General features: G+C 40.7%; 1 protein-coding gene across 2 annotated transcripts; it reads right to left on the reverse strand.

Annotated features, from left to right (window-relative positions):
• Positions 1 to 55: 55 nt before the first annotated feature.
• On the reverse strand, positions 56 to 11136 carry sgpl1 (sphingosine-1-phosphate lyase 1). Of its 2 annotated transcripts, none has more exons than XM_088304183.1 (14): positions 10961 to 11136; positions 6518 to 6683; positions 6158 to 6225; positions 5745 to 5892; positions 5572 to 5651; positions 4931 to 5059; positions 4734 to 4822; positions 4066 to 4174; positions 3882 to 3980; positions 3634 to 3780; positions 2741 to 2979; positions 2517 to 2663; positions 2306 to 2426; positions 56 to 2036 (listed from the first exon to the last, which is right to left on the reverse strand). In XM_088304183.1, the coding sequence occupies exons 1-14, from the start codon at positions 10988 to 10990 to the stop codon at positions 1893 to 1895; spliced, it is 1716 nt and encodes a 571-aa protein (XP_088160309.1). In that variant the 5' UTR covers positions 10991 to 11136; the 3' UTR covers positions 56 to 1892. The 2 variants fall into 2 exon arrangements, with proteins under 2 accessions (XP_088160309.1, XP_088160310.1); XM_088304184.1 differs by lacking the exon at positions 10961 to 11136 and adding an exon at positions 7285 to 8217.
• Between the last annotated feature and the right edge of the window lie 1592 nt (positions 11137 to 12728).

The raw sequence follows: 12728 nt of genomic DNA on the forward strand, positions 1-12728 counted from the left end.
GTTTGGACTTCAAAAGAAATGCCCCCCACCCACACACACAAAAGCAAAAACAAAGCACAGTATGTATTTTATTGAAAACGACACAAAAGATTCAAAGTCAGTAAATCTTAACACTAAACTGCTCATTGTTGATGCTGTTTAAATTTTCACTTCTTGATTGTAGCAACCACGGGGGGGGGGATATTAGATGAAACTTTGATGAATATCACAAGCACATAGTATATCCTAAGCCACATAGTGTTCAGGTGTACACAAATCTCAGACCTGCAACCACACTGACATCCTTTCTCAATGACAATTGAAGTTGGCTGAGTATTGTGCCCACGCTGGATAAGCGCACTGGACATTAATGCCGTCTGATAGAAGACTGAATCCCTGAGCGCGTTAAAAGGAAATAAAAGTGGTATGACCAGAAAGCTCTGTAGGCACAGAGGTGAACGCATTATTGCAACATCATTAAAAACATCCAAACTTCAACATACTGTAAGTTACTTGTAAAGCGCGGCTGTTTGTTTGACTAAAAAGAAAAAAAACTGTGCGATTCAATTGTGAATATTCATCCATTGAGCTATACATCATTGGTGGTGGGGACGTTGCCTTTTGATTTGGAAGCAGGCACTATCTGAATCAACATTCAAACTTTGATAGGAGTGCAGCTGCGGCCTTTAAAAACATTTGTCTCTATTTCAACCATCTGAAAACTATTCAATATTTGTAATAATACTAATACCAACTGTCCTGCTAAACTATCAATAAACATGATTACATTTTGTTAACCATTATTACACAAGTCCCCATTCCATCATTTAATAAAACAAACAGTTATTGCACAAAGAGAGCAACAATTCCATGAATAGAAAACATGGTCCTTCGAGTGCAGGGGTGAAAAACGTGTCGTCTTGTCAATCAATAGCCAAAAACGTGGCGGATCACGATAATTCCTCTCGATATTAAAAGATAACCCAAATGCCCTGACAGTGTTAAAGTTAAAACAGGAGCAACTTTTGGAAAGGAAAGCAAACAGTTGATTTGTAGGTTTGCACCAAAAGTGGAAGTACAAAGTGAGGTAGATTGAATTAGGACACAATTATCAAAATATGGGTGACTCCACAATTCAAGTCATGTACTTGAGCACATACTGTTGAGAAACAGCTACAATCACGTCAACGATCTTTTAGAGTTAGTTTAAAGAGTGAGACAACCAGTACAGCTGTTAAGCTTTGGGTTACGCTAGCTGTTCAAATGCAAGCATTAGCCTGACAGAGTAACATCACACTCTCCCATATTTGCAACTGCAAATGTACAAGAAATGCAGCTCAATTGTAAGTAATTACATTAAGTGCTATCAAATCACAGGTTGACCAAGTAGTACGATCATGTGGTTTAAATATGAACCTGCTGTAATCCTGCCTAGCCCATTGCAGTACTTTTACGTTAAAAACGCCGTTAGAGAACCGTTATCATGATATGCAGAACCGGTCTCATGGAGTTGGACCCTGTTTCACAAGCGAGCTCGCAGTGGTCTGGTTTTTTCTTTTTCTTTTTTTTGCCGAGTCAACAGAGATTGTGAAAATGACTGCAGCAAACTGAAATGTTCCGACTTTGCTATAAAGATTGATTAACATTGAAATGAATCTGAAAAAAAAAAAAACAACATTCACTACATTACTTAAATCATACTGAACCACAAAACTCATTTCAAAGAGCCAGTCTTTGAGTAAATTTCCTCAGGAGGATGATCAAAAGGATGTTTTGTGCTTTAAAAACCTTTGCAGGCGTTTTCCGTGCAGTGATGCAGGATAAGGCAACCATTCAGCCATGAACTCGGCGCACTGGGAGGAGATGAGCGAGTTTCCTGCGTGCAGCGAGTTCAGAACAACCCTGATCCTTTTTCAGTGGGCTTTGCCGTTACCATTCATGTGGTTGGTGCGCGACTTGGGCACCTCGGTGCTGTAGAGACAGTCCAGGAAGCCTCGGGAGATCTCTGTTACCATGGATCTGTCTGGGATGGACTGGGCCATGCCATAGATCGCTCCCTTGGGACGGAAGGCAAGGAGAACAAGAGCGCGTCAGCACACTGGTTCAAATGTCAGCTTATAATTTTTTCAGGTTCAAGACCGATTATTAGTCGTCAATGAGGCCAATAGCCGTTATTCATCATGCAGTAAAAGTGAAAATATTGACGTCAAAATTTGGAGCAATCCAAACTCCCAACACTTGACTTGGTTTAAATACCTATAAGGGTATTTCTATTAAACAGCTTTTCAGATTTGCAACATTTTAGAGTTTTGAAGAAGAGTCTCACCAATCCTGTGGTTTTCTCTTTCGGGTTCTTCATAATGATGGCAACCTGTTCTCTGACATCACGAACAAAACGCTCCACAACACCTGGCTGGGTGTGCAGAACTGTGCAACAAATGTGGATGCTGTCAAGAAATCACAACATTGTCACTCTAGTGTGCACTGCTGGTACTGTGGAAGAAGAGAGGAGGTGCTGCTAACTGGCTTCTACTTACCTGGATGGAAACTGAAGTGTGTTCAAATTCCAGCCCTTTGACGTCAGTGCATTGGACAGACGGAAAATATCGAAATCATGCGAGCCGATCGCCACCACTGAAACTTCGGGATTCCCGAACACAAACACACCTTTCATCTTTCGAATCCTGTCGACAAGGAAACAAAATCATCCTTTCAATGTTGCAAACTAACAAAAACACGCAAAAAACTGCATGGATCTTACTCTGCTTTGATTTTGCGTGCCACACTGATTATTTTCCGTGTGGCGTCCACGTATCCATTCTCTCCCATGTGCATCATAGTCGCCCAGCAGGCCGCAACAATTCCTCCCGGCCTGGAGCCCGCGATGGAGGGCGAGGCGTAGATTCCGCCTTGCCAGTCTGGAGCCACAAAGTACTGATAGTGACGGTACTTTTTATCACTGTAGAGAACCACTGAGGAACCTTTGGGGGCGTAGCCGTACTAGGAATGTCAAAGAAAAAAGGCAAGTTGCATTCATTTAGAAATGTGCACACAGGAGAACATTAAATGCATTTCGTTTTGTGCACATATTAATCATATCGGGATTAAAGCTGTCATAATGCTACAGATTCTGTAAGAAATAAGCATAATCAGAAAAGGTGTGCAGCGTTTACGTGAATGTTTTTGGGATACCACTGTCCGTTATGACGCATGAAGCGGAAGCACCAAGAAGGTCCTCCCGCAAAGTCCTTTATATTTGAGCGATTTCCAGCAAAGTGTGTTTTTTGGGGGGTTTTTGCCCAACATGCGTGCTACATCACAAATGGAGAAGTCCTTGTAGATTGACCTTCTGTGTTGTATAGATTTTTTGTCTTTTACACATGCGTAATCGTGCAAAAAATATTACCGCGTGTCAAATCTTGTGACATCATGACCTGCTATCCACATAATGAAGCAGTTTTATTTCGGTAGAAAACAGAACTTGTATGCAGACGTGCTGCTCTCACTGTCAGGTTTTGGCTCAAGGCAAACGGTTGTGAAACGGAAGTACTGTACATATTATTATTATTTATTTTAATTTATTTTACATGTTAAGACTTAAGTGGACAACATTGTTTCAATTTACTTAAATAAAAGGAGGCAATGTCTCCTCACCTTATGAGTGTCTGCAGAGATGCTGGTAACACCTTTTAGCCTGAAGTCGAAAGGTGCAAGGGCGTAGCCAGCCTTGGCCATGAACACGATCAGAAAACCGCCCAGACAAGCATCCACATGCAACGGAAGGTTGTAGCGCACGGCCAGCTGGAAACCGGGTCACGTGCCAAGTTTCAAATACGGAACAAATTAAATTAACTGCAAAAAAACTCATTACAAATTAAAGGAGAAATGCTTCGGCCTCGTACCTTAGAAACTTCTTCAATAGGGTCGATAATCCCATGTGGAAACTGGGGGGCTGAGCAAACAAGCATGGCTGTGTTTTTGTTGATTGCTCTCTTCATAGCCTTGTTAAGATAAAGCAGGAAATACAAGATGTAATAACTGTTCAATTACTCAAGTCAGGTCACACAGGCTCTAGTTCCCTCTCACCTTTACATCAACCTGCATTGTTTTCATATTGAGGGGAACGTGGACAAGCTTCATCCCAAAGTAATGTGCCGCTTTGTCAAAAGCCGCATGGACGCTAATTGGCGCAAGACTGTTGAAATGACAAAAAGAAAAATCTTTCATACAGCCAAGCCAATCCTTTGTACATGAAATAATCAATATACAGTCAGAATATGGCAGAATTTCAGAAAAGGAGAATAAACACCTCCATTTTTTTTGTGTATGAATTGGTTGCAAAACTACAGTCTACCTGAACTGTGTAATAATCATTGTGGACTTAGCAATTCTAAATGAAATTTGGTGTGACGCCACCGCTCTAAAAAAGATTACATTTTTAATTCAATGCGACTTGCAGCAGACGTTCTATTCCGTGATCCTCGCACCTCACCGCATACACAACGAATGGCGAGCTGATAAGTTCAGAGTGAAAAAGGCTTTCAGAGCCGCATGGGGGATCACAAGCCGAGGGTTGGTTAGTAGACACTTATTTGTGCATGTGATAAAAGTTGATTGTGAAAAAATGATGATCTATGCATTGTAGAAGACCTGGGATTACAATGGAAATTTGTTATTTCTACGCACAGTATTGTTTCTTTAAAAAAAAAAAAGAAAATGTGTATTACTTCACTGTTCCATGAAGTACATCTTACATTTCTGGGTATTTGACACCTCGTTCATACGCCATGTCTCTGTATGCCTTGCAGGCCATTAGTATGCTCTCCGTTCCTCCTGAAGTCACCTAAACAAAATAAGGCAATAAACCTAGTCATCTTAGGTCAAAGTCCTGCTTTGTGCCAATCCATAAGCTGTAACATTTTACATGCAGAGAAAGAAGGAACGAGCTTACTGTGCCACATGAGTTGGGTCCACCGTGGAAAAGCGTGCAAGCCATTCTGACGACCTCTGCCTCCATCTTTCTTACACCGGGAAAAATGTCAGGATGAAGTGGGTTGCTCCATGCAAAATCACCATACACCTTAGAACAATAATTGAAAAAAAAAAAACAACAAAAAGATCTCTTAAGAGGAATCCTGTGTCATGTGTAACAGTAACTTGGAAACGTTTGCCAATACGTAACCAACATCCTGAGGTCACACAAGCGTATCTTCCTCAGTAAGTCAATGCAATGTGTCTTGGCACGTGTATTTTTTTTTTTTTTGCAACAATTATTAAAAATGATGGACCGTCATAATGCAGGTCAGGCAATGTATCGCACAAGAGCGCACTTTATTAGTTGTCAATTTTTTTTGTTTGTGTATTACTCACTATTTCAAACTTCTTTTTACACTTGAGTCTCAATAAAGGATGTGAAAAAGTGGGATTCATGAGGTGCAACATATATGAGCTACACAACAATGCTTGATTCTGCTGGACTTAGTTTGCGAAATAGTTTGCGAAGACCGAAGTTCAGGTGATCGGTGCAAACGTTAAAATGCAACTGCTCAAGAAGTGGAGGCCTTAAGATAAGATGTTCACATTGATGCGTACCTTCACCAGGAGTTTTGTCAGTGTTTCATCACCCCAGTACACGGCGCCTGAGACACAGCCCTTCTGCCACTGCACCTCATCTGCAACAACACATCTCTTCAGAACAACAGTCCACAGCCCGTTTCAAACGCAATAAAATTGTTGTCTCAATTAGTACAACTTGTGTTACTTACTCAGAGTTTGGTACTCGCTGATCTTGTCCAGCAGTTGGCCCCGCGAGAGGCCTTTTAAGGGCAGCTTTTGAGTGTAACTCATGCCATTCTTCAGAGTGCACAGGCTGGCAGACATGTCGTCTAACGCCTTGTTCAGCTGGTTCTGGATCTATGGGGGCAGAATTGCTTTAGCGACAATGTCTTGCTGCCACAGAAAAAAATATTTTGCAAGAGCAGCTCATTTAGAGTGAATGACATATAATGCTCCGGTCAAAGCGAGATGTGAATTTGTTGTAAGATGGCAATGACAAGAAGTTGGTCAACGTTATCTCCAGCGCATAATGTTAAGTGTGCCAAAGGTCTACCCCTCTGCAAGCAGTCATCAACCATGACTCATAGGAGAATCAGAGGATACCGTCACTCAGTGCACGTACCGCCCCGCCAACAAAGGGTATTTTTCTGATGAGTCGAAAGCATTGCTTCTTCATTCTGGAAAAGAGACCTAACACCAAAAAGAAGAAGACAAGGAACTTAAGTGAAATGCTGTCACATCATCAACCACAATTTTTTAACAGATGACAATGACTCATCATCACATGTCAAGAGGCGAAAAAAAAAAAACACAACACACTGGTTTATTTCTGATCTCGGGTACAACTCCTCACTCCAAGCAACTTTCCCTCAGCAAAAACTGAGATGAACTGAGATCACTACTATGGAATTCAGATGCAGATTTATAGAAAGTGAAAAGAGCCGCAATGATTGTAATTCTCTTAATATCATGCTTTGCTCACTTTCTTGTTGGAAGAGGAAACCTTTAAGCCATACTGCTCCCAGTGTGGTGATGAGCGTCACTCCGATGATCTGCCATGGCTCAAAGTTCCGGCAGTGCGAGTTCACCTGCTGCCGGGCCTCCTCCAGGTAGATGAGCACCATCTCCTTGTATATCTCCAAGGCACTCTGGATTAACACAGAAACAAACACGCACACAAATAGTTCCAATTTCAAGGTCAAAATGCGGTGTCAGAAATGTCTGTACAATAGCAGTCAACCCCTCTCCTACCAAGTGTTGGCCACATTCCTGTCATGGGGTTATGTATGACCAGGAAAAAAATCCTCACGGTCAAATTTCTTTCAACAAAAGTCTTGTTATTCTGCCCAAAGCCTACCGGTAGCTATTCTTACATTGCAGGATGCAAAAAAGCAGCAAAGCCCATCGTTTTTGCTGTTAATGTTAACAGTGGTTAACAGTTTGTTTCAAAAGTTCAAACTGAATCCCGCTTGGTTATTGGAATTTGGGTCGGATTATTTCTCTTGCCAGCATATCCTGCAGGAAAAATAAACTATTGGGAGGTTGACCATTCCGTGGATTGGGATCGATCATAGATTCAAGTCATGTTGCTTCCCAGTTAGTCATCAGTGATACACAAACATCAATGAGAGATCCAATTACCATACAGTACAATGATCTCCAGAAGAGAAAGATGTTTACCGCTCACACAAACATAAATACATAATGACCCATGAATATAATGGTTGTAGAGACTGCTGATGTACTTACATCAGTAGGCATTGTTGGCTCCAAAGAGATCAGGTTTCCCCTCACACAAACACTGGCAGCAGTTTGCTGAGTGCAAATGGCTCGCACGCCACTGCACTCGTCTTTCTCCAGACAGAAGAGCCAGCTACTTTGTGAGCTGACTCAACTTCTATCACCACAGACTCCTCCCTGCCGCCGCACTGCTCATCTAGACAAGCAGCTCCACGGCGCTATTGGGGAAGTTTTACTATCTACCTGAAAAAACCTGGAATCCACCTGAATTTCCATACACAGCATACTGTATTTGTAAAGGTAACATGTTTAAATCACAGTAAAATATGACAAAAAAAAAAGAGATTTTGTGCACCTTTATTTGTCATTATCAGTGGGAATTTTATGACACAATAGGCTTGATAGCATGGGTGCTTGTACGCCCACCTCAACTACTAAGTGATAGAGGAAAGCTTAAGGTTCAAAAAGATAACATCTCAACTAATCGCAAACTGCTCTGAGGCAAGATCACTCCATAACTGTGCACCTTGGGCAGGTTGTATAATAAATTTCAGTATCCTAACTCAGAGATGCATTAGCGGCAAGTAGGGAATATTCTGATAAAGTGCTGTTTGCTAGTTTGAATGAATAATAAGTGGAAGGACGCCAGTGAGCCCAAAGGAGCCACACTTCTGCTTTAACGGTCGTCTGCCAGGAAAACAAACAGGTTTGGCAAGGTTCGCCGCACCAAGTGATGGATGATCTACTTACAAGGAGCACAGGTTGACTGGAGAGTTCAGCGTTTTTGTCAAAGGGGGGAAAAGTACTCACACCCTGTCATTTGTACTTGCTGTCAGTGGGGTACAAGAAATACTGATACTGATGAACTAAGGTAAAAAGTAAAAATCATATGTTAGTGTCAATTATTTACAATACCTCTTTGGATAACGTACATTCTCTACAGTCTACACACTTAATTCCGCATTTGCTAGTGTAGTGAAGTCAGCTTTAAAAAATATCACTAAACTCACGTGATAGCAATTTAAAAAAATATATATATATATTTGTCTGTTTTTGTTCAGATTAGAACAACAATTTGTGATAAGCAAAAGCTGGTGGTTTTTAGGCAGTCACAAGACAACACATTCACCGCAGATCATTCCTGTAGTCAACACCATCAAACAGTCATGTTAGATAAGGCAATTGATGGGGAATATCTTTTTTCTTCAAATCCGTCACTCACGTTTCAGCATGTCACTGCTGTACATTTTTTCCACAAAGATGTCAATCAATCAATATAACAACCACCATTGACTTAACCTTGCCCTAGTTCCGGCGTTTTCTGTCAGGTCATCATACACATAAGCAAGGCAGATTTAAGTTTACACATGTAAAAAAAAAAACAACATTGACAACAGCAAACAATCGCACTTTATAACTAATAATAATAAAGTTCACAACTTTGAAATGTTTTATGGTCGAACTATCGTAAAAGGAGCCCCTGTAATTTTATAGTACCTATCTGCGCCCCACTCATTATGGCTCTCCAAGCAACTTTTGGGTTACCCACCAGTTGAGAATTTTAGTCTATTAAGATAGAGGTGCAGATCCTGCATGTCAAGAGGTTCTTCTGTCATAAAAATAGATTAACCCTATCTCTCATCAGTTCAAAAGGCAACTCTTTTTACACTTTTACATGGAGATATTTTCTCTCGGTTCCACCCACTAAAGCGCAGGTGTCAAACTTAAGGCCCAGGGAGCCAGCGCTGGCCCATGGCATCACTTTATGTGGCCCACTAAAGCAAATACTGCTAAGGGTGAATATTTCATGTCTCTTGCTAAAGTTTTTTTTTTCAGATTGAGATTTTGTTAAATTGGTATAAAATTTTCTTTTTCTTTTCAATCTTTTATCAAATTAAATTTTTTTGTTTAGTTTTTACCATATGCTCCTTTGAATTCATATTGAACAATAAGTGTACGCTATGCTAAAATATTTGTTTTCCACAATTTGAAATGACTTGATTTAAAACGTAATTTGTTCTCAACAATGAAATATATAATCTATAATATAATCGTTTGCAGAGCAATTATGTATAGGTAATATTAATAATATAGGGTGCCTAGATGCTTTCTAAATGCAGGTTAATCAATCATGCTTTTCATGCCCTATACCAGTGGTCTTCAATACTGTTCCTCGAGGGCCGGTGTCCTGCCCGTTTTCTATCTTTCCCTGCTGCAACACACCTGAATGATCGTTATCTAAATTTTGTAGACCTTGCTGATTCTCTGATCATTTGAATCAGCTGTGTTGCAGCTGGGAGAATTGGAAAACCTGCAGGATACCGGCCCTCGAGGAACAGGATGAGGACCCCTATCCTATACCTATGATTAAAAGGGACGTTTCATTGTCGTCGTTAACATTGGCACTTATATAATGGGTTTGCATGCAAAAAAAATGACATCAGTACTAAAATGCCCCCCCTCCAAGAAAGACTTTGGAGCTCGTCTTTTTTTTCCGTTCCAGTGTCTACATCACAGCAGGGAGGCAAGTGAGGTAATATTGTCCGAATTGTCAGTTCTGTTGTCTAAAACGGCAACCGATTGCCACCAAAATGCAAATGCACATTACTACTCTTCTCCATTTTCTTTCTGCACAACTATAAGAATTTATTAACATCAAACATGGGCTCCACAAAATCAAAAATAACTACAACAAAAATGTGTTTGACAATTCAAATCTAACACCTTGGAAACATTTATCCAAGACTGTCAATATAGTCTTACTCATTGTCACCCCCCCCCACTGAACCTTTTTGTTGTCTCAAAGGGGAGGATGTGTTCTCATGGAAATGCACTGGATGTACTGTGATGTGGTGAAAAGTTGCATAGCACACAAAGTTCACAAAATCAGTCAGTTGTTTGACTCACTGTCTTATAACATGATTGCAACGACTGGAGTCACTGTTGTGGCTGATCTTTAGTAATCAAAGGAGGTCATACTGTGACGGTGGCGTTAATTGTGCCCCCAAGGCAGTTCTGTGTCAGAGGAGCCGCCCTCTGTTGCCCCCTCAGTTTTGTCTCTGAACATTACTTGGCTCTGTTGTCATGAGTGTATTGTCCTCCTTTGACTCTAAATTTGACTCGACATCACTCTTGCGTATAAAAGCTTTGTTTACAACTTCCTGCAGGCTCAAGTTGAACGGGAACTCTAATTTTAAACTATGGGCAATCCAATACAATACAATTTCATTTATATCGCACATTTCACATCATATGAATTAGGTAATAAACGATTGCCAGAATACAGCTTTTTAGAGAGGAAGGGCCGTATGTGCAACCACGAATAACTAAAAGCGAGTTACCGTGGTGTACAATCATAACGATTTTGAGTGCTTGCACTCACTGCACAGCACCGTTTATTGCTGTCGCCTTCATGTCTTGAGTATGGCAACAGTTCAACTAAGGTGTTCGTGTTAACTGTTTCGCAACTCACCATAAATCGAACAGTAATAATTTTACATCACAGTTCTCAACTAAACAAAAGCGTGCGGACTTAGAGCATCCTAGAGAGGAAAACAGCTCAGCTCATTCTCTGACGTCACAGCAGATAAACAAGTCTGAGCCCTGTAGTATTTTAACAAATGTCTCCGTTCCCAGTGTAGCCGTTTCTCATCATACATAAACACCGGGGAGAAGTAGCACTTACCCAGTAATCCATGTTGTCAAGACGGTTCATGACTGATCTTATTTATTTAGTCTGAGACAAAGGAAAGTCACCTCCAACAGCCTGCCTGAGGTCTTCGCACTCATCTACATGCTACTACTACACAGCAATGCTATTGCATGCTAACGAGGATCCAGGAAGTCAACAACAGCCTTTGCGCGCTCTGCGCATGTGCACGTATGACAACGCACTGGATACTTATGATGCATTCGACAAAAGGGGGATATCGGAATTATCCCCCTTTTAGATTGTTCCAGTTCAAAGTGTTCGAGGCGAATGTATATATTAAACAAAACAAAACAAAGATGGCTTATTCTGATAAATTATTTGCTTTTCTGGTTAATCACAATCGATTTTGAACTCTGGTAAACTTTTATAATTTCCTAAAATTATATAGAAAATGGAATCTAATCTTCAAGGCATTCCCCTAATCGCGTTGTGTTATGTTATCTTATTTAGAATAACTAAAATTATATAATAATAGAACATTAAACTAAATATCCGATTTAAAATTTGGTAAAGTATTGCAGGGTCGCAACCGTCTTACGCCATTTATGCCATTTACGGTCTGTTTTTTTTTGTTTTTTTTTTGCCATTTACGGTCTGTGTCTCCATGTGATCAGTCGAATTGACGTCACATGGAAGGGGTCCTTTTTTTTCTCGATTTCACAACTCAGACCACCTAGTTCAAAGAGACGTTCGAGCGCACTTTTTCTAGTCGGAAATGGGAAAAGTGCAACTTCCGGCGAACGCAGCATTAAAGCAGCGGCATCAAACTGTCTCCATACTCTTTGTCCATCTATGATTCGGGCAAAAGCAAAAAGCGTCGTTGCAACTAAACATTATGGATAAACTGTTTAATAGCGGATGCTGCATTTGTCTTGCACTTATTATGTTGTAATATTGTTGAATTCACTTGAAGGCTTTACCAATGGGGTAGCATTTACAAAGTATTACCTGATGGTTGGTACTACATGTACATACATACGTACGTACGTATGTATGTATGTATGTGTACCAGTGGTGAGCGGTCAAGGCCTTTAAGGCTTTCTCTGCTGCTCTAACATAACCAGATATCAAGATTTCATAGTACCAGTGGTACATACTACCACTACGCACTTCAGAATCAACCGTGCGTCTGTGCTGTGTGAGTGAACGGGCTCTTAGAGTTGATAGACAGTTGCAATAGCCAATCAGATAAAATGCTGGTGACAGTAAGGCCTTCTCGTGGGCCTCAAAGTTGAAGGTGACGAGCATGTTCTGTGATTGGATACTCACTGGTGAGAGGGCAGCGCTATGCAGCATCAACAAATCCACCCCAGAAAGTCTTACCTGGTAACCGTTAGAAAATCTGAAATATATTCTTGCTTTTTCAACCCACAATGGAAGGAGGTAAAAATGTGGATTTGATTACACGTATACTTGCAATGCCATTTTCAAAGACATACCTTTCAAGAGAAGCTAGCTCTCATGAGCTGAGGTCGTCCAACACTCAGTAGTGCATAAGTGTGTGTCTGTATATTATTTCTCCAGCTGTGGTGTCATAATTGTATTTTGAGGGGTATTTATTCAAGTCGGTCGTCGGAAGTGGACAGCATGTGCCAAAACCTAGTCAAAACCAGACATTTGGGAAACTTCCAAAATTCCCAATGGCCACCATAGCCCTGGCTCCACATTGAATTTCATATAGAACATTTTACCCCCCAGAAATTTGGTCCCAATGTCAACAAAGTCAGATTTACATTTCAGA

This window comes from Idiotropiscis lumnitzeri, chromosome 9 (assembly GCF_059441095.1).
Source record: "Idiotropiscis lumnitzeri isolate Australia: NSW breed Sydney's pygmy pipehorse chromosome 9, RoL_Ilum_1.0, whole genome shotgun sequence".
Classification (NCBI taxonomy): domain Eukaryota; kingdom Metazoa; phylum Chordata; class Actinopteri; order Syngnathiformes; family Syngnathidae; genus Idiotropiscis; species Idiotropiscis lumnitzeri.